Here is a 22,186-nt window from a genome sequence, read left to right as displayed (position 1 = left end):
TTGGACATTTTTATTAGTTTTACAAATGACAGGACCTCGTATTTCTGAGAACACTTTATACAAGCCTTGCACAAGCCCACTCTCATAAAAGCGTGTCTGTGGTGACATCCAGAGCCACAAGAAGGGGAGCGGTAGAAAGGCCCAAAGTGGTGAGGACAGCCCACAAGTGGAACTGGCAGGACCGAACCCCAAGAGGGTGGGAAGGGGTGGATACAGCACCGGAGACATGAGTCCCGGCGCTCCTTCCCAGCAGTGCCTTTCTGGAGAGGCACGGGGCAGGCAGGGGGATGGGTGCCAGCCGGCGCCCGGAGGTCTGCCCGGCGCGGAGCCCCGGCGTGGGGCAGCCGCCGCGGCGCTGAGCGGCCGCCTGGGCGGGCGATGTGCGGGGCGCAGGGAGGGCAGGAGCCAGCCCCGGCCGAGCAGAGCTGAGCCAGGTAAGCGCCGTGCCACGGCACCGGACAGAGCGGGACCACGGAAGGTCCCACGGAGCTCCCACGGAGCCGCTGCTTCGCACCCCGATCCGTGCCGATGTTATCTGTGCTCACACAGCCGGGCCCCGTGCGCCCTGAGCGCGGAGCTCACCTGCCCTTGGTTTGCGAGAAACACGATAAGGGGTCAAGCGCGGCCAGGGAGACGGGGGCAGGGACGCCGGGACATCCCGGAGCAGCCCGGCTGCAGGAGCAGCGCTGCTGGACTGCGGCTGGACGGGCTGGAGGGGAGCGCCGGCATCACGTTCCTGCTGCTCCGGAGAACAGCAGAGCTGCTTTGGCCAGAGTGTGCTCTTTTAAAAAAATCCAAGCGATTTCCCATGGAGAATTAATTTGCACAAGAGGGAAAAAAGTAGTTTTAGAGAATTTGTCATTTCAGCATTTCATATCTCCTCCCTTGCTGACATTATTTGTATTTTTGTTTACATCTCCTCGTGAGAAGTCATCTGTGACTCTGCATAGTGCGCTGTGAGCTGGCATGATATGACATAATGCAAGAGCTGAGATAGCCCAACAGTTCTATTTTAGTTTGGAGGATATTTTAAACATTATGTTATCCAGGAAATTTCTGAAATATTTGTCTTCATTCCAAGCCAGAACAAAAACAGTTTTTGAAATGTTGGAAGTTCCCATGAAACAAGTAGTGAGAGCTTCCAGCTCTGCCACCGTGCATGGCAGGGCAGCTGGAGGGGAGGCCCCAGCTTTTTGTAGGAGAGTGGCAGTGGGCATGGGAGAGCAGGGAATTGGTTTCTGCGTTCCAGGACATCCCAGGAGGGACCTGTGGTGACTTTACAAACCCTCTCTGGTTTGTGGGGCTCCAGTCTAGAAAGGGAGAGGCTCGGCGGGGCTGCAGGCAGCAGCCACCAGTCCCAGAGCTGTGCTTGCCAAGGCTGAGCTGCTGTGGGATAGGCAGGGCTCTGTGGGGCCGCAGGAGGCCGGGGTCCACATGTCTCCGTGTCTGGGTGGAAAGTGCTATCAGGTTCCCAAAGCCTTTGCCTCTGCCTCTGTGCTGAGACACTCAATCCTCAGAGCTTTGTTTTGTGTACTCTGGGAACTGACAATTTGTAAAGACATGCTGCTGGGCTAATCCTCCATCAGCTCCTGGAGTGGAGAGCAGCTGGATCTGGCAGCTCTCTCCCTTCTCCCACTCCAGCCCGCTGTAGCAGCGAGTGCCTGTAACCAGTAGCTCACAGGTTTTGACTTATACGCAAAGCAGAGCAGCAGCTTTCGCCGCCGGCAGCCGGGACCACACAGGCACCTTGTCCTCGGCCAGCGCAGGGCCCGCGGGGTGGCTACGGCGGTTGTGCCAGCGAGCCGTGCATGCCACGCGGGTCCCGGCCGTGATGCCAGCCCAGGTGCTGAACTCAGCTCGGCTCCCTGCTGCCCTGTGTCCTGGAGATGGTCTCAGGGAAGGCAGCTCTTCCCACAGCATGTCTTGCTGTTGCTGCGCTGCGCGAGCTGATGCGTCAGGGAAGTGGTAAAATTAAGGCTCTAAAAAAGACACTTTCCTCTTGGCATGCTGGAAATCTCAAAAAGAGGCCAGGGGTCCCTTGACCATCGCTCCATACACAGAGCTCGCCTACAGCCCAGAGGGGTCATTTGTGTTTGGGGGCCCTGGGAAACAGTGGGAGCTGGGTGTCCTGCAGACTAGTCCTGGAAAATGGGATCACCCTGCAGCCCTCGCTGGGAAGGCACCAGTGCCGTTGCTTGGCATGTGCAAGGCCTCAGATCTCCGGAAAACTCATTTTTAAGCTACTTGGGGTCTGTCAGAGTAAATGAGTTGCAGTTTCAGCAGCCACTTGCTCCTGGTTTAACCCTGGGAAAGCAACTGTGTTATAAATATTTACCTGATGAGATAAACCATCAATATCCTTGAAACCTACATTAAAAAATAGTGGACTAGAGCATCTTGTGGGTTTTGCTTTTTTCCCCTGCTGATTTGTTTCACAATATGCCAGAAGCATGGCTTGAGTTAGGGCTTTGGCAGGGGCTTTTATCATGATTGATACAGTGGAGGATAGAAAAGAAATTTGGTTATCAGAGGATGCCAGAACTCAACTTCCTAGCATATACATTCAATAATGCAAAAATTCTCCTTTAAAGGTCTCCTTAGAACAAATCCCAGTCATCACAAAACCCATGAAGATAAATTAAATTACATTTTAATAGTGGAGAAATCATTCCTGGGCCAGGCACAGCAGCGAAAGTATGTTCTCTCTTAGGCAAAAGTAGCCTCATCTCCCATCAAAATTCTGAATGCTACCATATGAAAAACTTAATTGGAAATGAAACCCCAAAGCTCCCAAGGCACAGGCACCATGAGAGACTGCCCCACCTTCTGCTCCCCTGCCCCACAGCTGCTCTGGCCGTGTTCTTGCTTGTCCGGCCCTGTGCTGGGACTGGTGTGCCTCCTGAAAAAGCCAGCTTTGACCCATCTCTCCCTCATGCTGGTGTCCTGTAGATATTTAAAACACATGCAAATGCAGGCACGGGTGTCTGAAGTGTGTGGTGTGTGCACTTGGTGCCAGGGTGTGGCGTTCTTGGGGTGGTGATGCAGGGGGACAGGGATGATGGGCAGTAACGAGAGTTGGTGGCACAGGGTGGTGTGTGGTGATGTGAGGTGATTCAGGGTTCTGCTGTGGGGGAAAGGGATTTGTAGAAAGTTCTTAGGGTCTGACAGAAGGCCCCACAGTATAAATCTGTGTGCAAACTTTGAGATAAGAAAAGGGTGTTGTCCAACACTGCTGTGGGGTGCAGGCTGGGCCAGCCTCACCTCGAGGTCCCACATAATTAATTCATCCAAAAACTGGAAGGGGGCAAAAGGCAGAAAGAGAAAGGGCAGAGCTGCCATGGTTGTGCTGTCAGTCCCTCCCACCGAGGGAGCCTTTCACTCCTCATCCTCCCCATCCTGGCCTCCCCTTGCCCCAGCTCTGGGAGCCTGAACCTTGCTCCCTGCATAGCCTCCTCCGTCCCAGCCTCATCCCGCAGTGCCAGGCTGGGCCTCTCTCTTCTCCATGTCTGTACAATGACCAAAACCCCCGGGCAGAATTAGCTCCTTGCTCAGCACTGCAGCCAATTAATTATATCGTTTAAGATACAATATGTAGACATTCCCCATCCGCACCAGCAAAGCTCTTGGCTCTGCTGGAAAGTTCTGTAGAACTGCTGCATGGCAGAAGGTGGCCGGGGGGCAGACATGCACCCTTGGCACGGGCATGGCAGAGTCCCAAGCTGTAATTAAAGTAATTACATGTAATTAATATGTTCTGCAAGTGGCTCAGGATACAGCAGAGCGAGCACATCACTAAGTGCTTTTGCAGTTAGGAACAAGGTTCCCCTCCACATGTTTGCTGCTGATCTGTTCAGTGATGCTCCTGGGCCAGCCTGAAGGGGTCCCTGCCCAGGGGACACACGTCCACTGTTGGTGAGGACACATGGACAGGCACTTCCACCCATTGCTGTCGTGTCAGGACAGCCCAGAGCACCAGCATCTATTCTGTGGGTAAACAGGAACCTCCAGCTCATGCCTGGGTCATTCCCAAACTACCCCAGCATCCCAAAATCACCCCAGGGTCCCAAAACCACCGCAGGTCCCTTCTGCTGCAGCCTGCTCTCCGTGGGCACAGCTGGGCCAGCAAGGAGCTTAGTGCCACTCCCAGTGGCAGCCCAGGATGTAGGACTCTGCTCTGGTTGTGGCAGGTGACCCATGGGACTCCCAGCCTGTCCCCACACAGTGATGGGGACACCACAATTACAGGCTTCCTGCACGTCCCGCCTGTGGGGTTTTGTCACACATGATGTCCCACATCTGGGACTCACCAGTTGGAGATGGCAGTGCTATTTCCATGTTGAACTGTAACTTTTTTACCCCCAGCCGTTCCAGGGCTTACAACTATTGTGTGGGGTTTTTAATGTTGCAAGACTTTATATTGGGAAAAAAGTGGTTGTGTTTTTTTGGTGTTTTTTTTTTTTTTTTTGGTTTTTTTTTTTTTTTTTGGTTTTTTTTGTTTGTTTTTTTTTTCCCTCTATGCCTTGGGAAATGTCATCCAGCAGGAATGTTCCCAAGAGCTGATCATGGCTGAGAGAAGGATGGGCTTGAGCAGGGGCTGCACGCCCAGCTCCCATCCCTGCCCCAGTCTCCCAGGACTGGCTCACAGGGCTGTGGCTCCCTTGGGTGCTCCACCCGTGCTCCTCAGACTCTGCCCCGTGGTCCTCAGGGACATCTGCAGCAGCAGAGGCAGCAGGGAGGGAGCAGATGCCTGGGAAGGGACAAGAAGCTCACAAAGCCACTCCTGCTGCAGAGCCTCTCGGTTTCATGTCCTCCTGGCTGTGCCAGTGGCCTCTTCCACTTCCAGCTCTGGATGGAGTTTACAAGAAATGCTGGAAGACCCAGCCCTGTGATGTGTCATTATTCAAACTTCTCTTTAATAGTAACCCAAAGCAATTTATTTTTCCCAAACATCAAAGCCCCCTGAGCAATGCTGGGAGAGGCAGGGCTTCCCCCCAAACCCTGGTGGCTCCTGCACCCTCTGCCCTGCTCGGGGGGCTGGACGCCCTCCTTGGTTGTGCCAGGGACAGCGATGGTTCCAGGTGGGTCTGTGGGGCCAGGGGAGGCAGAGCTGTGGCAAGATGAGAAGGCAGATCTTCCCCCTGAAAATACAAGTGAAGTGGGTATGGATTGCCCTGCTGCAAGGGTGCTGAGCCTTTTCCGGGCTCAGCATCACATCACATACCACGTTCAGGAGCAGGCACCAGGGGAAAAAGAATAACAATGAGAAAGAAATAGTGAGGAGATGTGAGTCTGTATCTCCCTCTCTTCTGCCGGAATTCAGAGCCACCCTCCACCCTCTGGCATGCCAGAGGCACTGAGGATGCAAGCACAGCATCTCCTCAGACCTCTGTGCTCAGGGGATCCCCCTGTTTCCCAGTGCTGCTGTCCTCCCCAGCTGTATGAGTTTTGCAGAGGGAATTTAACAGAAAAACTGCAGCAGCTCCTGCCTCTACAAACACAGCGTGCTGCTGTCCCTGCCAGCACTCCATGCTGGTTTGCCTCAAGGAATCTGTGACATCCGTCCTGCTGTGATCTATAACAATATTGGGATTAAATTAGCTTCCCTGAGCTGCAGAGAGGTCAGTGTGCAAGGCCCCTGGTTAATCCAGCAGGCCAGAGAGAACAGAAGCCTCCCTGCATTGGGAAAGGAAAACAACGGGGTCTGTTTGCAATCCGTGCAGCTAATTCAAACAGCATTCCTCAAACAACAGGGGAAAGGGCCTTCGGAGCAAATGGGAAAAGAGCATTTCCCAACATGCACATAATGCTGCTCCCCGGGGAGACGGGAAGTGTCCAGGCTCCACGGATGAGGTGCCAGGAGACATGGCAGGCCCTAGAGAAGGCTCTGAACAGCAAGACAGCCGGTGGGGTGTACAGGAGCTGCCCCCTGCCCTGGGCACAGGAAGCCCAGAGCGGGTCAGTCCTGCTGGACCCCTCCTGAGCAGCCCACGGGGCAGCGGGTGCAGGCAGGCACCAGCTGCTGCCTGCCCCACATCTGGGCTGGGATGGGGAATCTCCCTCCCCCCCCCCCCCCCCAGCTCTGGGGTGACAGGGTCCTGCTGTCCTGTCACCTACAAAGGGTTTCACACTGAAGGAGCTGGCGTGGCTCTGCAGCTGTGGCTCTCAGCACCAGCGTGGGATGAGGATCTGGGGACAATCCCAGATGGAGAGGCTCCCAGCAGGGGCCAGGCTGCCAGCGCCACCGCCTCTGAGCGCAGCCCGCCAGCAGCACGGACTGGATGGAAGCCCGGACTTGCTCGGGGAGCAGAGGCATGCCCGGGTGATCCTAGCAGGAAGTCAGCTCCACATCCTCTGGCTCTCACATCTCCAGGGCAGGCGTGATCCTGGTGCCCCTGTGCCTGACCCCAGCCGGGCTGTGCAGCCCTGCCGGGAGCGCCGTTGTTGCCTTGCAGTCAGAGCAAGAGTGGAGGCAGTGGGCAGGCAGCGGCAGAGCCGTGCTCCTGACACTCGGGCTGCTGATGTTCAGGTGTTGTTACAAGCAATTTTCTGGGCTATCAGTCATCCTGCAGCAGAGAACCCTCAGAGCAGCAGGCCAAAAAAGACCTCGTGTCCAGTCTGGGAGTGTGACAGACACTTCAGGACATACTCGCTTTCCTTCTACTTTCTCTGTGAGTGTCTTTCCTGCTTTTTGCTTATGCTGAGATATTGTCAAAGGCTGATGAGGCACCAGGGATGAGTAATGCACCTTTTGTGCCAGCTGGGAATTTGTAGGCACTGGTAGGGTTAATGTGGGTCTGAAAGAAGCTGTGGTGCTCAGTGCTGGATCTGCTTGGTGCACACCTGGGTACACCCACAGCCCCGCTGTCCTCAGCTGCACCAGGTGAGGGACATGGCTCCTGGTTGTCCCTGAAGTCCCTGGGCAGGGTCAGCCTTCCATGGAGACACCTTCCCCCTCTTCAAGAGAAGCAGAGGGTTTTGCAAAGCAGGAGCTGTAAAGGGATGAGATTGGACCAAAATATTGCAGGTTTTTAATGTAGAGGAGAAGCACGTACTTTAAGGGTGGGCTAGGGGATGTGGGGGAATTGGCACTTCCTGTGCAGAAGCAGAGTGGGGCTGTCCCCTCAGCTTTGTGCAGAGCCACTGTGCCCATGTCCCAGCCAGAGGAGCCCAGGGAACCCGCTGTGGGTGTCATGGAACCATCTGGAGCAGCTTGGCATTTTATCCTGCTAAAACAGGGAATTTCATGTCCTTTTGTACAGGAGAGAAACAACCTGTTGGGGATTAATTTAGGACCAGCCTCAAGATCCATTAGCTAAAGAAAACCTAGCCTGTAAATGAGCTCCAGTCAGAGGGGAAGAAATGCAGGACTTGGTGCTGGGTTTGTTGTGCAGGGCGTTAAGGCAGGTTTTAGTGTGATTTACCATCCTCTGCAATGATACCTCTGGCACCATGTCAGCATGTCCCTTTGCCTTCAGCCAGACCCACTGCTCTGTTGGCTAGTTACTGCTGTGCTGGTAGCCCTGCTGCTGCATCTGGGTCTGGTAGCATTGCCAGTACAGAGCTCTGACTTTGGGGTTTATTGCTCAGTTGGAAACTTGATCTGCAGCTGTCAGCAGAGGCTGCACCACTCCAGTATCAGAAAGGAGGTTTGGCTGTGCAATGTGCACGAAACACACATCTTGGGTTCACCAGATTTTTTACTCACACAGTCAATGGAGTAACGTTGTCCCTGACAACATTTGATGGCACTTGAGAATTTCCTAGACTAGAAAGTAAAAAAAAGCTCTAAATATAAATAGAAAAATGTCTTAGATATGGAGACTTGCAGCAGTGACTGCTCAGCATCTGCCAACAGGCAGCACACATTCACCATAATCCTGTGAGACAGCAAAGATCTCAGAGACATCACTTACAAATAGGAAATGAGGGACATTTAACGAGGTGCCAAGGAAAGTTCAGGATGAATAAAACTTCCATGTACATGAGCACCAACACACACAGCACAAAGGAAAAGCTGCAGAAAGGGTGAGTTTTCCCTCTTGCCTGTGTTTGGGTTATTTTGCAGCTCTGTGTTCACAGCTGCCCCCACACAAGCGCTGTGTGAGGCAGGTGTGTGAGGAATTCATGAGGCTCTCAGAATCTCTGTGTCTGGGGCTGCTCGGTGCCATGTTCTGTATCCATACCCTTGCCCTCCTCTCCCTCAGGGCTGTCGGGTTCATACCAAGTCCCACTGAGCACTCCAGGGCTGATGCCAGCAGCTGTCAGGGACACTCAGGGACCTCCCTTCAATGAGGGCTCGTGGCCAGCAGAGTGCTGAAGGGGACCCAGGAGGGATTCAGGAGCCACCACAGGGCTCATCACATTGTTTGAAATAGTCTGTACCCTCAGGCTTCCAGCTCAGAGCCCTCCCCGGGTGGGACAGCCCCACTCTGCTTCTGCTCAAGTCCTCCCCGGGAGACTGCCAGGGTCATGCCGAAGGGCTGCCTGGCAGCTTGTCACACACCCCAGGGACAACTCTGCAGGGCATCAGGGCTCTGGGCAGAGCCCCATGGCCCTGAGCATCACATCAGCTCTGCGAGAACCAGGGACGAGGGTCACTCATGGCTGCTGGCCCTCGGGAGTCTGGTGGCCACCAGCTCCTCCGTATGGCTTATACAGGAGCACTGGCCAGGGTCCAGCAGGGCTCCTGGGAACACCTGGCTGCCACTTGAGTCCCGGTGCAGGATCTGCTCACACCACCAGGCATGGTGGGGCTCAGGGAAGGTGCCTGAGCAGTGATGTCCCCTGTTCCCCTGCACAGAGTGGGCTCTGCCACGTGTCCAGCCTGGAGTGCAGGTGGAGGAGGGACAGGGAGCTGACAGCACAGGGGGGAGAGCTCCCAGGCTGCTCAGGTGTGCTGGAGGGCAGGAGTCCCAGGCAGTCTCCCGCAGCCATGCTGCTCTCCTGAGCAGGAGTGTTTCCTCCTGCTGCACAGCCAGCAGTGGAAAACCAGCCAGGCTCTGAGCTCTTTGCCTTCATGCCTTCCCCCCTCCAGAGGATAATAAGCTGCTTTTAATATCTGACATGTTTATTAACAGATGCAGTTGTGACAGCTGATGACTTCATATGCCACTTACCACTAAAATGTTAGTAATAACTCGGAATTAACTGTCATAAATAAAAAAGACTACAAAGACAACTCGATGGTGTGTCACTCTGCAGTAATTTACTGAGACCCTGTTGGCTCTGGATGCGAGGCTGGAAGGTCCTTTGTGGAGCTCCAGTCCGGGTTTTGCAACAGTCACAATATTTTGGCTGGATATTGTCTTAGGAGGTGGTACTAGTGGGGTGGAATTCCCTCATGCAGGAGTTTGCACTGGATGCCTTTACAAAGCTGGATACTCTGGTAATAATAATAATAAAAAGCTCCTACCCAGTGGATGGGGATGGAGTCTACGGATTGAGACCAGGATTTATGAATGTGCAAATTGCTCTGATATGATCACATACGTTCTGCTTTGCATACGCAGGGAGCAGCGTGGGCTGATGGAGTAGGAACTAGCCTGAGTGATCTTTACGAGCTGAGATCCTGCACATTGCAGAAGGGTTTGTTTCTCTGAGCAAAACCTGGGACCCCGTTAGAAACCTGCTTTAAAAAAACGAGTGACCAAAATATCCAAATGCACCAGACTTCTCCATGAACTCGCCATGAATATATTTTTCAATTTTTTTGACAGAAACGTGTGTGTAACTTTCTCTGGAGCATCTGAGGAATTTTGTAGTTGTTCTTATAGTATTTTAAATCTGAGAACTCAGTAGAGTCTTTTCCGCAGTGATGGGGGAGTGACAAGTTGAAGGTAAGGGCTTCAGCATGCATGTTTGTGCTTTTGCAATGTAGGCTGCTAATGAAGAACGCGAGCCGTGTAAGCATCCGACTGCGGTTTGCCTTGTGCAACGTGGATAATGAGCTCAGACAATGCGAGCAGCGCGGAATCACAGCACGATCTGTGGGATCCCCGTCCTCCCTCCCCCTCCCCCGAGGTGCGTGGGGCTTGCAGGGGAGCTGGGCTGCTCTGTGTGTCCTCCGGCACCGTGTTGCCATCCTGGGCTGGGGAAGGGGGCAGAGAGAGCTGGCGGGGATATTGATCAGCTGGCTGGAGCTCCTTGCTGATCCTGGACCAGCTGCGGGGTCCCGTGGGTGGCCGTGCCCTCTGCCCTCCCTCTGCGCCCAGGCACGGGGGCAATGGGAGCACAGGCAGTGAATTTGCTGCTGTCTCAGCCCTCCTGTGGCTGCACCTAAGGCAAGGCTCCTGCCACACACCCATGGGGGCACGGCAGGTGCCCGGAGAGCGCGGGGTAAGTACGGGCTCTGCGGAGTGTGGAATGGGGGATCCGTGGGGAAATGGTTCATGGGGATTATGGCAGTAATTAGATGTGGTGTGAGCAGCTGGTGCTGTTGTGCAGGGGAAGGGATGCTGGATACAGTGAGGGGTCAGTGAGGGCTCCCACAGCCAGGCTGGGACACAGCTCCCCAGGCACAGCGTGGCTCAAGGTGGCTTCAGCCTCGGTGGTGATGGACATGGCTGGAGGTGACTGGGGCTTGGTCACCCCTGGGCTGCTGGAGTATTTTATAGGCTCAGGCATGTGTGTTCTCTTGAACGGCCCTGGGTACCGAGGAGGGGCGCTCAGGTGATGTGGTTTGGGTTTAAAGAGGCACATTACAATGAAAGGCATTAAAATAAGGTAGTACTGGCAGAAGAAAATGCCAAGGCATGCATGCAGCCTCCACTCTGCTGCACAGGGGTCAGCAGGTACCCACACAAAAAAATCCTGTCACATGAAGGTCTGTGAACTTGGGGCAGTGCTTACAGTGCTGTTTGGGGTGGCCAGGTCTGTGCTGAGATCTCCCAGGGACTGGGCACTTGCAGTGAAACCTCTGCCTGGAGGGTTCTCCATTTGGAGTGATTTTGTCTGAACTCTGCTGGTGACCCTGGAGCGGGTGAACTACTGACTCCATGCACTCACCCCTCTGTAGGGCCAGGACTGTGCAGGCTGGGTGGGAGGATGGCAGCAGCACCACGGGCCTGGGAATGCCAGTGCTGCAACATGCCTGGAAACCACCCTGGAAAAAAGGCTCGTTTCAGCTGGATCAGCTCCCTGGCCCCTGTGCGGCTGCTGCGAGAGCAGCAGCACCACCCTGAGGGACGCGGCAGGGAGGAGCTGGGTGCAGGCACCCGCTCTGGAAATGCAGGGCAGTGATGCCCTGAGCACAGGTAAAGCTCTGGAGGTGCAGGGCAGTGATGCCCTGAGCACAGCCTGTGCTGTGCCACTGTGTGCAGGCAGCAGCTGAGCCAAGCAAAACCCCACGTTTCCATCAGCCAAGCCAGATGTGAGCTGGCACAGCTCTTCCTGGACTATGAGGCTGGGACTGTGGTGAACAACAGAGTCAAGGGCCAGGTCAACCCTCCTGGCCTATGGGGACAGCCCTGGAGGGGGGGCAGGGGTGACCGTGCAGCTGAGAGAGGTGGCACTGGCAGCAGAGACATTTCCCCGTGTGGTGTGAGGGTGACCTGTCATCTTGCCGAGGATGGAAGTGCCTGCCTAATTTGCCTGGCAAATACCGACAGGTTTCCTGTCATCCCCACCACCAACCTCCTCCAGGAAGATGCTCTGGGGCTGCAGCTTCCTCTCGTGTTCAGGGGCAGTGGGGCGGTGTGGGCTGGCTGCAGGATGTTCATGGCAAACCACCCTGAGCACTGCCAGGCCTGCAGAGCTCAGAACTTGCTCCCCCTGTCCTAGTGCTGCAGGGGGCTGTCATCCCACAAAAAGGCAGACTTTGGGATGGGCTCAGTCCAGGCTGGCAGCAGCAACTGGTCTGGAGGACACCCTGGCTGCCTGCTCGCTCCCTCCTGCTCTGTCCTGCCACATGCTCAGAGCTGAGGCTGTGGGTTATTTTTCCCAGTTTGTTTTCCTCTGCTGCTGGAGTTGGTGCTACTCCTGGCTCTGCAGGGCTCAAGATTCCCACACAGTGATGTCTGGGAGAGCCAGAGCACCGGGGAATCCCTTCAGGAGGCTCCTCTTGGCAGATGGTTCCTGTGCACATGGCCATTAGAAAGCCCCAGGTGCTGCCCTGGGGGCTTTGCCCTGGGCTTCAGGCTTTGGCAGCTCAGCACAGAAGCTCATGGCTCATCGGGTCCAGTGAGCCTGGAAATTTGTGTTTGCAAAGCTGGCAGGCAGGGTCTGTGGTGGAAGGAGCTGTGAGCCCTTGTTTGCATGCATTTCCAGAGAAATAAGAGGGGAATTGGGTATTGAGCTGAATGTGTGCACTTGTTGTAGGATCAGCACCCCTGACTGTGCTTCTGGGTCTGTGTCAGACCCCCCTGCTCCCACCTCCAGGGCTATACCTGAAATGATGTGTGTCCATGCCCACCTCCTGGGGCACCTGCTGACGATGTACCTGCTCAGCAATGGGCCTTTAGGGAGCCTTTTTGGGGGAAGAGCCAGGTTTTCAGTGCCCTGCTCTGTGCTACCCCGAATTGGGCTGCTCTGTTTCCTGGTCTGAAATTTGGGTGTGCTGTTCTTGTGCGTTACTGATCTGTAGGAAGCTGAAACCCACCTGAGCTGTACCTAACAGACACAGGTTTGCTGCTCCCACGACTGCAGTCAGATCCTGTGCCTGCCAGGATGATTCCAGTGCAGCTCCAGATGCTGCTCTGCTTCTGTGGAGAAGCAGCAGGCACAGGTCCTGCAGCCTGCCTCCGGGCTCTTCTGCCTCATCCTCCTTTCCCAGAGCAGCGTGCTGCCTCTGCGCTTGCATGAGGGCCATGGGAATCCCCCCGTAAAACATTTCCTGATGTTTTACAGTGCTGAGGGAGGGAGGCCTGTGGCACTACACATCACAGCGTTTCTTGGAGCAGCTGCTCTGGGGGCACTGAGCTGGGGCTGAGGTGCTGCTGAGCCCGGAGCAGCTCCCACTGCCAGGGCAGGGCAGAGGGATGGCCACGAGCAGCAGCCTCTCCTCAGTGTGCTCCCCACCAGCGAGTCACAGCACGGGGAATGCAGTGCAGGAGCTAGTGGAAGAACTCAGACCTCAACAATGCTGTGGATAGCTCTGCTGCCAGATTGGGCTTTTATTATTTTATTTTTTCAGTGAAGTTTATGGGTTGGCGATTTTGCAGAACTTGGCGCTGGGATCTAATATCAAATGAAGACCTTCTGGTTCGGAAATTTGACTTAATGCAGCTGTCTTTTATTGCTTCAAGGATTAAGCAGAACAAAGTGGCTCTGCCTGTGCATGTGCAGAGATGTTTTCCAGAGGCACGTGAGACACCCTGTGGCAGCTGTGATGGCTGAGCCAAGCCTGGTGGGACCTTCCACTGCAGAGGGTTTTACAGCGCTGCTCCTGGAGCATCAGCCCTGCTGACAGGAAAGCAGCCCTCGGGAACACAGCAGCAGAGAGGGACTTTCCCAAAGAGCATGAGGGCCCAAACCTGCTCCCTCAGCCCTTCCCTCCCATGGCAGGGCTGGTGGAGCAGGCAGAGAGCTCTGCCATGGGGTCACCAACGCAGGGAATAGGGTGCAGGCAGAGCAGGCAGCGGGCTCAGGGAGGAGCAGCAGTGTGGGCACAGCCCTGTGTGCCTGTGGAACAGGGACAAGGGATAGCCAGGTGTTTGAGGGGCCTGTTGAAAGCCCCTCAAAGGCTGGGGAATGAGCCAGCAGCGTGGAGCTGCTGCTACCACCCACAATCTTCCAGAGCTGGTCTTTGGGAGGCCTCGGGGTGGTGTGTCCCGGGTGCTGTCCCCTGGTGCGGGGCTGGGAGACGTGGCACCAAAGAAACCCTTCAAAACCATGACTCCTCCTGCAGGAAGCCACTTTGTGCATATTCACACAGAGGAAATTCAAATTTTCTATCCAGCTCCAGGACCTGGAAACCCAAATTGCCACCTCACAGCTGGGCTGTTGGCAGCGACCCGGCAGTTCTCAGGGGTTCATTCCTACTGCTGCTGTAACCAGGTCTGTCCAGCCTCCAGCATCTGGTCCTTCTCTCCAAGGCTCAGTAAACCTTTGGAGAGCCTGTTTACATTTGGGGTCCCTGGTACATTCAGCAAGAGGCAATATATCAGCAATTTAGTTATTGTGGATTAGGTCTCAAATATCCTGGGGATATAATGTTGGTCTTTCTCACCTTGTGTAGGAGGACTAATGGCAAATTATCTGGATGGTTTACATTTTCTGGTTTGTATTGGAGCTCCCAAGGACCAATTTATCCTGATTGAATTGCAAACAAGGCTTAGTGCCATCTCAGATTCAGGGGCCAGGTCTCTCCATAAATGAATTCAGAACAATTCAGGTTACCCCAAATTCTTCCTGTAGATTGGATAATGGCATAAATCCTGCGAATGTTTAGACTGGAAATTGTTTGTAGCAACCTGAGCTTGACTGATGGCTGCAGTAACAGAAAGAATCATAACTCGTGTCCTGGGTGACACCCTCGTGTCGAGGGTGGGAAGAGCTGGCAGTCCAGCCAGACGGCTCACCACAGACCCCCAGGTGCTCGTGGGGGGATTTGGAGACCTGTGGATCATGTGTGACCTGCCAAGACACTGACTCTGCAGCACCTAGAATGCCAGTGGCCTTTCTGTGCTGAGGCAGCAGCTGCGGCCAAGCCCAGGCTCTGTCTGGGCTAGAAAGCGAGGAAACAAGTAGGGAAAAGTGTGTGCTCGCTTGGTTTGTGCTGCGGTCTCAAGGTTTCCCATAGCACTTTCCCGCCCCAGCCCAGAAATGGGGTCTGCGGTGCTGGCACGAGCTTCGCGCTGGCTCTTGGCACACCGGGGCTGTGTTTGCTCCCTGCGGACATCCATCCCTGCTGCTGCCCCCACGCCGGGGGACTGTGTCCAAACTGTGAGTGTTGTGTAAACACGGCGTGTGCTTCCTGTGAACGCGCTTCACCCGCAAAGCCTCCGTAATTAAAAAGCCGGGGCGGCCGGAGCGGGCGGCGGCTCCGCGGTCCCTCCGGAGCCGCTCGGGAGAGTTTGGGCTGTGCTGCACTGACTGCATCCCCAGGGTCCTGTGGGTATGGCCGGACTGTCCCACACCACCTGTCCGGAGGGACCCTGCTGCCCCCAGGCGCCGTGCCCAGGTCCCCGCACAAGTGCAGAGGAGCCGAGGGGATCCCCCTCTGCACAGCTCCGTAAATACTCCCAACAGCCCGGCTTAAGCACTTGACAATGTTTATAAAGCAGCTTGCAGCAAACAGGCTTGGAAGTGCAGAACAAGTTGGTGTTTACACAAGTGACTAATTATTTATTTGAAAATCCTGCGGAGGAGCCGTGCGCTGTAACGACAAGCACATGGGGAGCGCTGGGCTCCTGCCCCGGCAGTCGCAGCAGGGACACGGTGAAAAGTTCAGAACCACCAGGGCGGGGGGACAGTGGCGATGGCCCCACAGCGCCCGGTGGCTATCAGGTGAGCCGGTGCCGCCGGGAGTGTTCGTGCCATGGGTTGCCACAAAGCTCAATACCCGGGTCTCAGTAGCCCACGCCTGCTGCTGGGATAGCCTCCTCCCTCCAGGTGCTCTGCTGTGTGGCCATAACCCGCCCTACGTGGGCTGGGACAGGGGGGCTGTTGGGCCAGTGGCCCTTCAGCAGGTCCCCCACCCAGAGTGGGCCAGGGAGGGGACTGGCCCCTGGGCCGAGTCCATCCCAGGCTGAGGCCGGGCTCACTTCCAGCACTGTCGCCACCAGTTGTTTGGGGCATTGGTGATTGCGCAGTTATTATAAAGGGATTAAAACAATTTTCTGTTTCATTTGACTTCACAGAGCAAATGTTGTCGCCTTTATTCCAGCACAATGTCTGCCATTGGCAGGGCTTTGCCCTGCCAGCTGCAGAGAGGAGTGGGGCCCGGCTTGGCAGTGCCAGATCTCTTGGTGCAGCATGGAACTTGCCCTTCCTTCACACCGGGCACAGGGAAAACCACTTGAAAACTACAGGGAAAATGCCCTGTCAGGAGCCAGCTGGAGCAAGGGTTTGGACACTCTCAGGAAAGGATGGTACATGCGGAGTCCTGGCTGCTGGCTGGCAGCTGGGCTTCCCTTCTCTCTGCCGAAGTTCATGCAGAGCCATTGGTTTGCTGCCCAGCCTGTCCTGCTGGTGTTGCCATCTCATCACTCTGTCCTGCCATGCACATTGGGCTTGGTGAGGGCAGCACGGCACTCACAGCCGGGCTCACTGCCCTACGCTGGGCTCTCTGCCCCACACTGGGCTCACTGCCCCTCGTTGGGTTCTCTGCTCCATGCCAGGCTCACTGCTCCTCACTGGGCTCTCTCTGCCCCACTCCAGGCTGTTTCTGCCCCATGCCAGGCTCTCTGCCCCTCGCCAGGCTGTCGGCCCCTGGCCGGACTGTCTCTGCTGGTGAGCCCGGGGCAGAGCAGCTCCCGCGCTCAGCCCAGTGCAGGCAGCGCTGACCCTGCCCTGTGCTTCAGGGAACGGTAGATGGGAGGTTTGGAAATTCCCTCAGAGCAGAAACGCAGCATTTTGGGCAGCTCGCAGAGGATCCCACCCCGTCCCCAGACAGCCCCAGCCCTGGCTGGGGACTGCAGGCTCGCTCTCTGCTGGCCTTGACTACCAGCCCCAGAGTTGCCCACTTGATGGGAAACATCTTGTGTGCCTGGCACCCGCAGCAGCCATCTGCTGCTTGAGGAGGGCAGCCCAGGGGTCTGGCTCTATTTTAAACAAGTTCCAGCTATAACTACTGTTTGCAGCACTGGCAGATGGCAAAGATGTGCTGAGCATTCCGGCGGGTGCTGATTATTAGCAACAGGGACTTACGGATGAGGCTGGAGCACACTTCTCCCCACACCACTCTGGGTGCTGCTATCTGCCAGCACCCCCAGTGCACCCCACAACCCCTATGCTCACCCCCAGCCATTGTGGGAGCGATGCTGTCTGTCAAGTTAACCTGTTCTCCTCTTCTTTTGCAGTTCCTGCCAGCGTCCCTGGAAACTGCGAGCAGCCAACATCCACTGCCAAGCCCCCGAAGGGACTAGGGCCGAGCTCCTGCACTCCTGACAGGGATGAAGGTAGAGCCATGTTACCTGCTACCTAAGCTGCCTGGTGCTGATGCAGCTTGTGGATATGGTCCCAGACCTGGCTCTGTGCACAGACTCTCAGCTCTGATCCCACCCGAGAGGATTTAGCAGCAGCAGAGACCCCAGCTGTGGAGCACGCTCCCCCAACCACCCCAGGACGGAGGGGCTGCAGCACTGGAGAGTTACTATGCGGCTTGGACTGCTTGTGGTGGTGGTTTTTCTAAGCTCCATGGATCTAACAGGCAGCAGCAAAGTGGTGAAGGGCAAGAGGCAAAGACGAAGTATGTATGAAATGCTTTTCTTTACTTCCTCCCATGATGCCATGAAGGTCATGCTGGTGTGAATGTGTTTACAGCAGGGCCTGTGGTGCCCCAAGAGCCCATAGAGATCCCCCAGTCCCACTCCCCATGTCCCCTGACCTGCCACAGCTCCGAGCTGGGGCGTTCCCTGAGGTCACGGGGGGGTCAGTTATGCCTCCAGCCCAGAGGGTCCCTGGTGGGGCTCGTGCAGGGCAGCCAGGCAGAATTGGCACAAGAGCAGCCAGAGGCGTTTGCCCTCCTTTATGTAAGCTCATGTTAGAACTGTTTTGCATTAAAACTGTTTTAAATTAAATTATATAAAATTGATTTTATATTAAAACTGTGACTGCTGAGCCCTGGGAGAACAAGGAAAACCTGACGTCATGGCTAATGCTATAAAGGGCAATTTCCAGTGAGAACCCAGTTTATACCTTTGCCATGATGCAGAGCTTGGCACCAGAGCCCAGCGCTGTGGGAGGGATGGGGCTGGATCCCCGGGGGTCTCTGTGTAGAGACAGGGCCCACAGTGCCAGGGGGGTCCCAATCCAGACCAGGGAACCCTCCTGGCAGCTGGGGGCTGAGGACCCCCCTGCCTTCCGTTTCTCTTCCTAAGGCCTAAGCAGCCCCCATAGCCACAGCCTGGCAAAGGGGCTGGGGCAGGTAGTGGGGGCTGCCAGGCTCTTGGGTCATGGTGGGGGGACAGAGCAGCTCTTGGGTCATGGTGGGGGGACTGGGCAGCTCTCTCACCTCCAGTCCTGACACTTGAACACTGCTGCTCTGTGCTTGCTTTTGAAGTGTAGTAAACATGGTATTTAAAAGAATACATCTTTTAAATACACAGCTTTTCTATAAACAAGGACATGGCTTGCATAATAAACTAATAAAAATAACCTGCATTCTAGTCTGCAAAGAATGCGATTGGTTTCAAAACAAGAAGCATTTTATATGATAATTAAAAGCAGAAAACTCTCAAGACAAGGGATTGAGTATTTTTCTTGGACTGAATGTAGGCGCTGAGAACACGTCTCTATTTTGGGGGCAGTGACACCTCCTGACTGCCAGGAGAATTTAACATAGGCAGGGTCAGAGTGAGACCCAGCCTGGGACGCAGCATGGACAGAATTAATGGAACAGTTTTGCTCCAGGGCCATGTGCTCTGCTCCCTGCTGCTCCTTGGCATGGAGGCACTGCAGGGGAGGCAGCAGGAGGTGCTGGACCCCTGGGCTCATGCCCATGGTTAGTGTCTGCCCCACATGGGCAGCAGGGCTGGCGTGGGCAGTGCTGGGGCCCTGGGCACAGCTGGTGGCTGTTTCAGGGTCCTGCTCCTCAGCACGGCCGCTGTTGTGACTCTCGTGCCCGTGCTTGGCACAGCTGTGGCTCCTGTGGCCACTGGGGATGAGACCAGAGCAGTGCTGCGAGTGTGCCAGTGCTGCAGGACCCTTGCTGTGCTCAGGTGCTGCCCTTCCTGCCAGTGGTGCCAGTGGTTTGGGGTCACAGCTAGTGCCTGTTGAGCCCGGCACTAACCACTGCCTCTCTCCTGCTCTTCCAGTCAGCACTGAGCTGAGTCAGGGCTGTGCCAGAGGCTGTGACCTATGCTCTGAGTTCAATGGGTGCCTGAGGTGTTCCCCCAAACTCTTCATCCTTCTGGAGCGGAATGACATCCGACAAATTGGGATTTGCCTGCCTTCTTGTCCACTGGGATACTTTGGCCTTCGCAACACGGACATGAACAAGTGCATCAGTGAGTGTGGGGCTGGAGGGAAGGGGTGTGGGCAGGTGGCAGTGCTCTGCAGGGCAGCACCGGCCGCTGCTCAGGTGCAGGACGTGCTGTGGCTCTGTGAAAGGGGTGAGGCAGGGCTAAGCCTGAGAAGAGCCCTGCTCAGCACTGCACAGGCATGCTGTGGATGTGGGATCTTGCAGGACCTCTGGGCAGTTTTGTTGTATGGGTTGCCAGACTGGCAACCTTTGGGAAGAGGGAAATCCTTTCAGGCAGTTGGTGCCTCTTTTCCTGCTCTACTGCTCACCGGACTCAGGCGGCTCTGAGTGAAATCCCTTACTTGCATCTTGTAGCCAGAGCACCAGGAAACCTGTGATCACTCCCCTGGCAGGTCCATGCACAGCACCCTCACAGCCAGCTTTCTATCTAGCTCCCTTTCCATGCAGCCTGTCCTGTAGCTACAGCTGGAGCTGTATCCCTTGCCCTGTCCCCTTTGGCTGACTGATGCTCAGCTGAACACCAGCCCAAAACCTTCCCACCCTGCCTGATTCTGTCCTGGCAGTGGCTGCTGCTGGCTGGTTGTGAGAGCTGCAGCACAGGGCTGTCCTGCACAGGGAATGGTACAAAGAAAACTCACTTCTGAGGGGCACAGCTAGGCCTGGCAGGATGCTCAGAGACCTCTGGGTTGGCAGTGTGGAGCCTCTTGAGTCTTCTGTTCTCATCGGACTACATGATGGCTTTGGTGATTTTTTTTTTTTTTTTTTTTTCCCCCAGAATGCAAAATTGAGAACTGTGAGTCCTGTTTCAGTCGAAACTTTTGCACAAAATGTAAGGAAGGTTTGTATTTGCACAAAGGGAGATGTTACGTCACATGCCCCGAAGGCTACGCTGCTGCCAACGGCACCATGGAGTGCAGCAGTCCTGGTAAGCAGCCCTGCACTCGGCACGTCTGCTCGTGGGTACTGCTGCAGGGGGGTTTAGGTGATGAACTGAACCCCTCATGGCACCCGTGCCAAGCCCTTCGTGGGGCAGAGCCCTCTGGGAACCAGCCTGGATGGGGAGCAGCCCCTGGTGTTTGTGAACTGTGACCCAGGGTTGGTGTGGTGTGGCAAGGAAGGGGTGCTCAGGGACTTAGGAACCTGCTGGGGAAACACAGACTCCCTGGCAGCCTAAGGTGGGGGAGAGATGCAGTGGTGGGCTCTGGGATGGCCTGGGCTGGCAAGCCAGGAATGGGAGTTACAGCTGGGCTCTCTTGTTATCTGGCAGCACAATGTGAAATGAGTGAGTGGGGGCCCTGGGGGCCCTGCTCCAAGAAAAGGAAGCTCTGTGGCTTCAAGAAGGGCAATGAAGAGCGAACACGGAGGATTCTGCAGGCTCCCTCTGGGGACGTGACTCTGTGTCCTGCAACCACGGAGGTGCGGCGGTGCACGGTGCAGAAGAACCAGTGCCCCGAAGGTGAGCAGATCCACCCCCACCATCCCTCCCCACACCCCACTGAGCTTGGGCACAAGTAGTCAGCCAATTGTGCAGTGTCGCAAATGTGCTGTGCTGCTCCTGACTCCTCTGAAGTGCAGGGGATACGGATGTGATGGCACCTGGAAGAGCTGCAGGTGGAAGGGGCACAGCCCCCAGGGGGGTGATCTTTGGCACAGCTTGCCATGTGTGCCACAGGTTTCAGCTGTTTCACAGAATTCACAGAATGGCAAGGTTGGAAGAGACCTTCAAGATCACTGAGTCCAACCCATGCCAAAAACCGCCCTTATTTTAGTTTCTTCCCTGGCCAGAGAGCAGCCAGGGGTGCATGCCTGTGTGCTGCCATGATGGGAGCTCTTTACCAGAATAGGTCTGTTTTTCCCAAGAATTAGAGTGTCTTCAGGATAGAATGGTGGTTTGGTTATCTTGTTACAGAGTGTTCAAGGATTGCAGCTGTGCTGAGTGTTCTGAGGGGAAAGGGTTCTGAGCAGTGACTAAACGCACAGGAATTAACCAGGGGGGCAGTGCGAAGGGGACAGGGCCGATCTATTCCCCCTTGCCTCGCTCCACCTCACGCTGCCCCTTTGCCTTACTGCAGGGAAAAGGAAGAAAAAGGAAGAGCAAGGAAAGCAAGATAATGGGAAGAGAAATCGGAAAGACACCAAAGACACTAAGTCTGGCACCAAGAAGAGGAAGAACAAACAGAGAGGGGCCACGGTGCCCGCGACGCCTGCTAGCCCTGCCCAGTAGCTGGCCAGTGCGTCACCGATGGCAAGACTCCATTGCTGCTATGTATATGAAAGCTTTATTGAACAGAGCACTGCTACACCATGTACACATGTCCAGAGACTGACATATACTCCAGACTGACCCACGGACTGACAGAGGCCACACACACAGTACTGAAGGAGGCTGCACACGCACCCCGCCCAGGACTGTGGAAGAATGCTGCTGAGGAGTGGGAGCACACATGGAGGCAAAGCCCACAGCCCCAGGGCTCCGTGGGGACACTGCAGGGAGGAGAGGTGGAGCATAAGCCAGTGAAGGACCCAGATATGGGATTGATTTCATGATTGAAAGCCTCAAATGGAGCTCAAGCACATAGCCCCAGCACAGCCCCACTCAGCCAGAGGATGAGACTGAACCCACATGACCACTCTCCCTGACCTGGGACCCAGACACACACAGCAGTGGCCTCTTTCTCTTCCCTCTCCTCTTATTTTGTGTTTTAAGCTGTATGACTTTATCATTGCAAATACTTGTTTGTGGTAAGAGGTCAGTGGTATCTGCCCTGAATCTGCTTCAAAAAATATTTCAAATTAAAAAAAAAAAAAACCAAAAAAAAAAAAAAAACCAAAAAAAACAAACAAACAAACAAAAAACCCACCCAAAATCAAAATGACAACCAGCTTCCTGAGTGTGTGGTTCATACCTTGGCCCCTATGGAGGCTGGTGTCCCACAGGACAGAGACTCACTTGTGGAAGGGAAACTCACCAAAGCTTTAAGAAAATCCCAGGAAATGCCAGCTGCACTGCAGCCACAAATCAGCCATCCTGCGAAAGGGACCCCAGCTGCACCCCGCTGAGCCCCAAGGAATTCCCCACTGTAGGATCCACTTAACACACAGCAG

The 22,186-nt window shown here is 55.2% G+C and overlaps 1 protein-coding gene across 2 annotated transcripts; it reads left to right on the top strand.

The window, feature by feature from the left end:
• The first annotated feature begins 226 nt into the window (after positions 1–226).
• RSPO1 (R-spondin 1) lies at positions 227–21,354 on the top strand. 2 transcript variants are annotated; one of them, XM_053964682.1, is made up of 6 exons: positions 227–434; positions 16,959–17,057; positions 18,915–19,106; positions 19,857–20,006; positions 20,349–20,537; positions 21,154–21,354. In XM_053964682.1, the coding sequence occupies exons 1-6, from the start codon at positions 227–229 to the stop codon at positions 21,303–21,305; spliced, it is 990 nt and encodes a 329-aa protein (XP_053820657.1). In that variant the 3' UTR covers positions 21,306–21,354. The 2 variants fall into 2 exon arrangements, with proteins under 2 accessions (XP_053820657.1, XP_053820658.1); XM_053964683.1 differs by lacking the exons at positions 227–434; positions 16,959–17,057 and adding an exon at positions 17,254–17,347.
• Positions 21,355–22,186: the final 832 nt, after the last annotated feature.

This window comes from Vidua chalybeata, chromosome 25 (assembly GCF_026979565.1).
Source record: "Vidua chalybeata isolate OUT-0048 chromosome 25, bVidCha1 merged haplotype, whole genome shotgun sequence".
In the NCBI taxonomy this organism is placed as follows: Eukaryota; Metazoa; Chordata; class Aves; order Passeriformes; family Viduidae; genus Vidua; species Vidua chalybeata.
This window is presented reverse-complemented; position numbering and strand designations above follow the sequence as displayed.

Bases quoted from the DNA above. Each gene is read 5' to 3' on its own strand.
- RSPO1 (XM_053964682.1), top strand. From the start codon at position 227: ATGAGTCCCGGCGCTCCTTCCCAGCAGTGCCTTTCTGGAGAGGCACGG. The intron at 17,058-18,914 runs GTAGAGCCATGT...CTGCTCTTCCAG, and splicing joins CACTCCTGACAGGGATGAAG to TCAGCACTGAGCTGAGTCAG. The intron at 20,538-21,153 runs GTGAGCAGATCC...GCCTTACTGCAG, and splicing joins GAAGAACCAGTGCCCCGAAG to GGAAAAGGAAGAAAAAGGAA.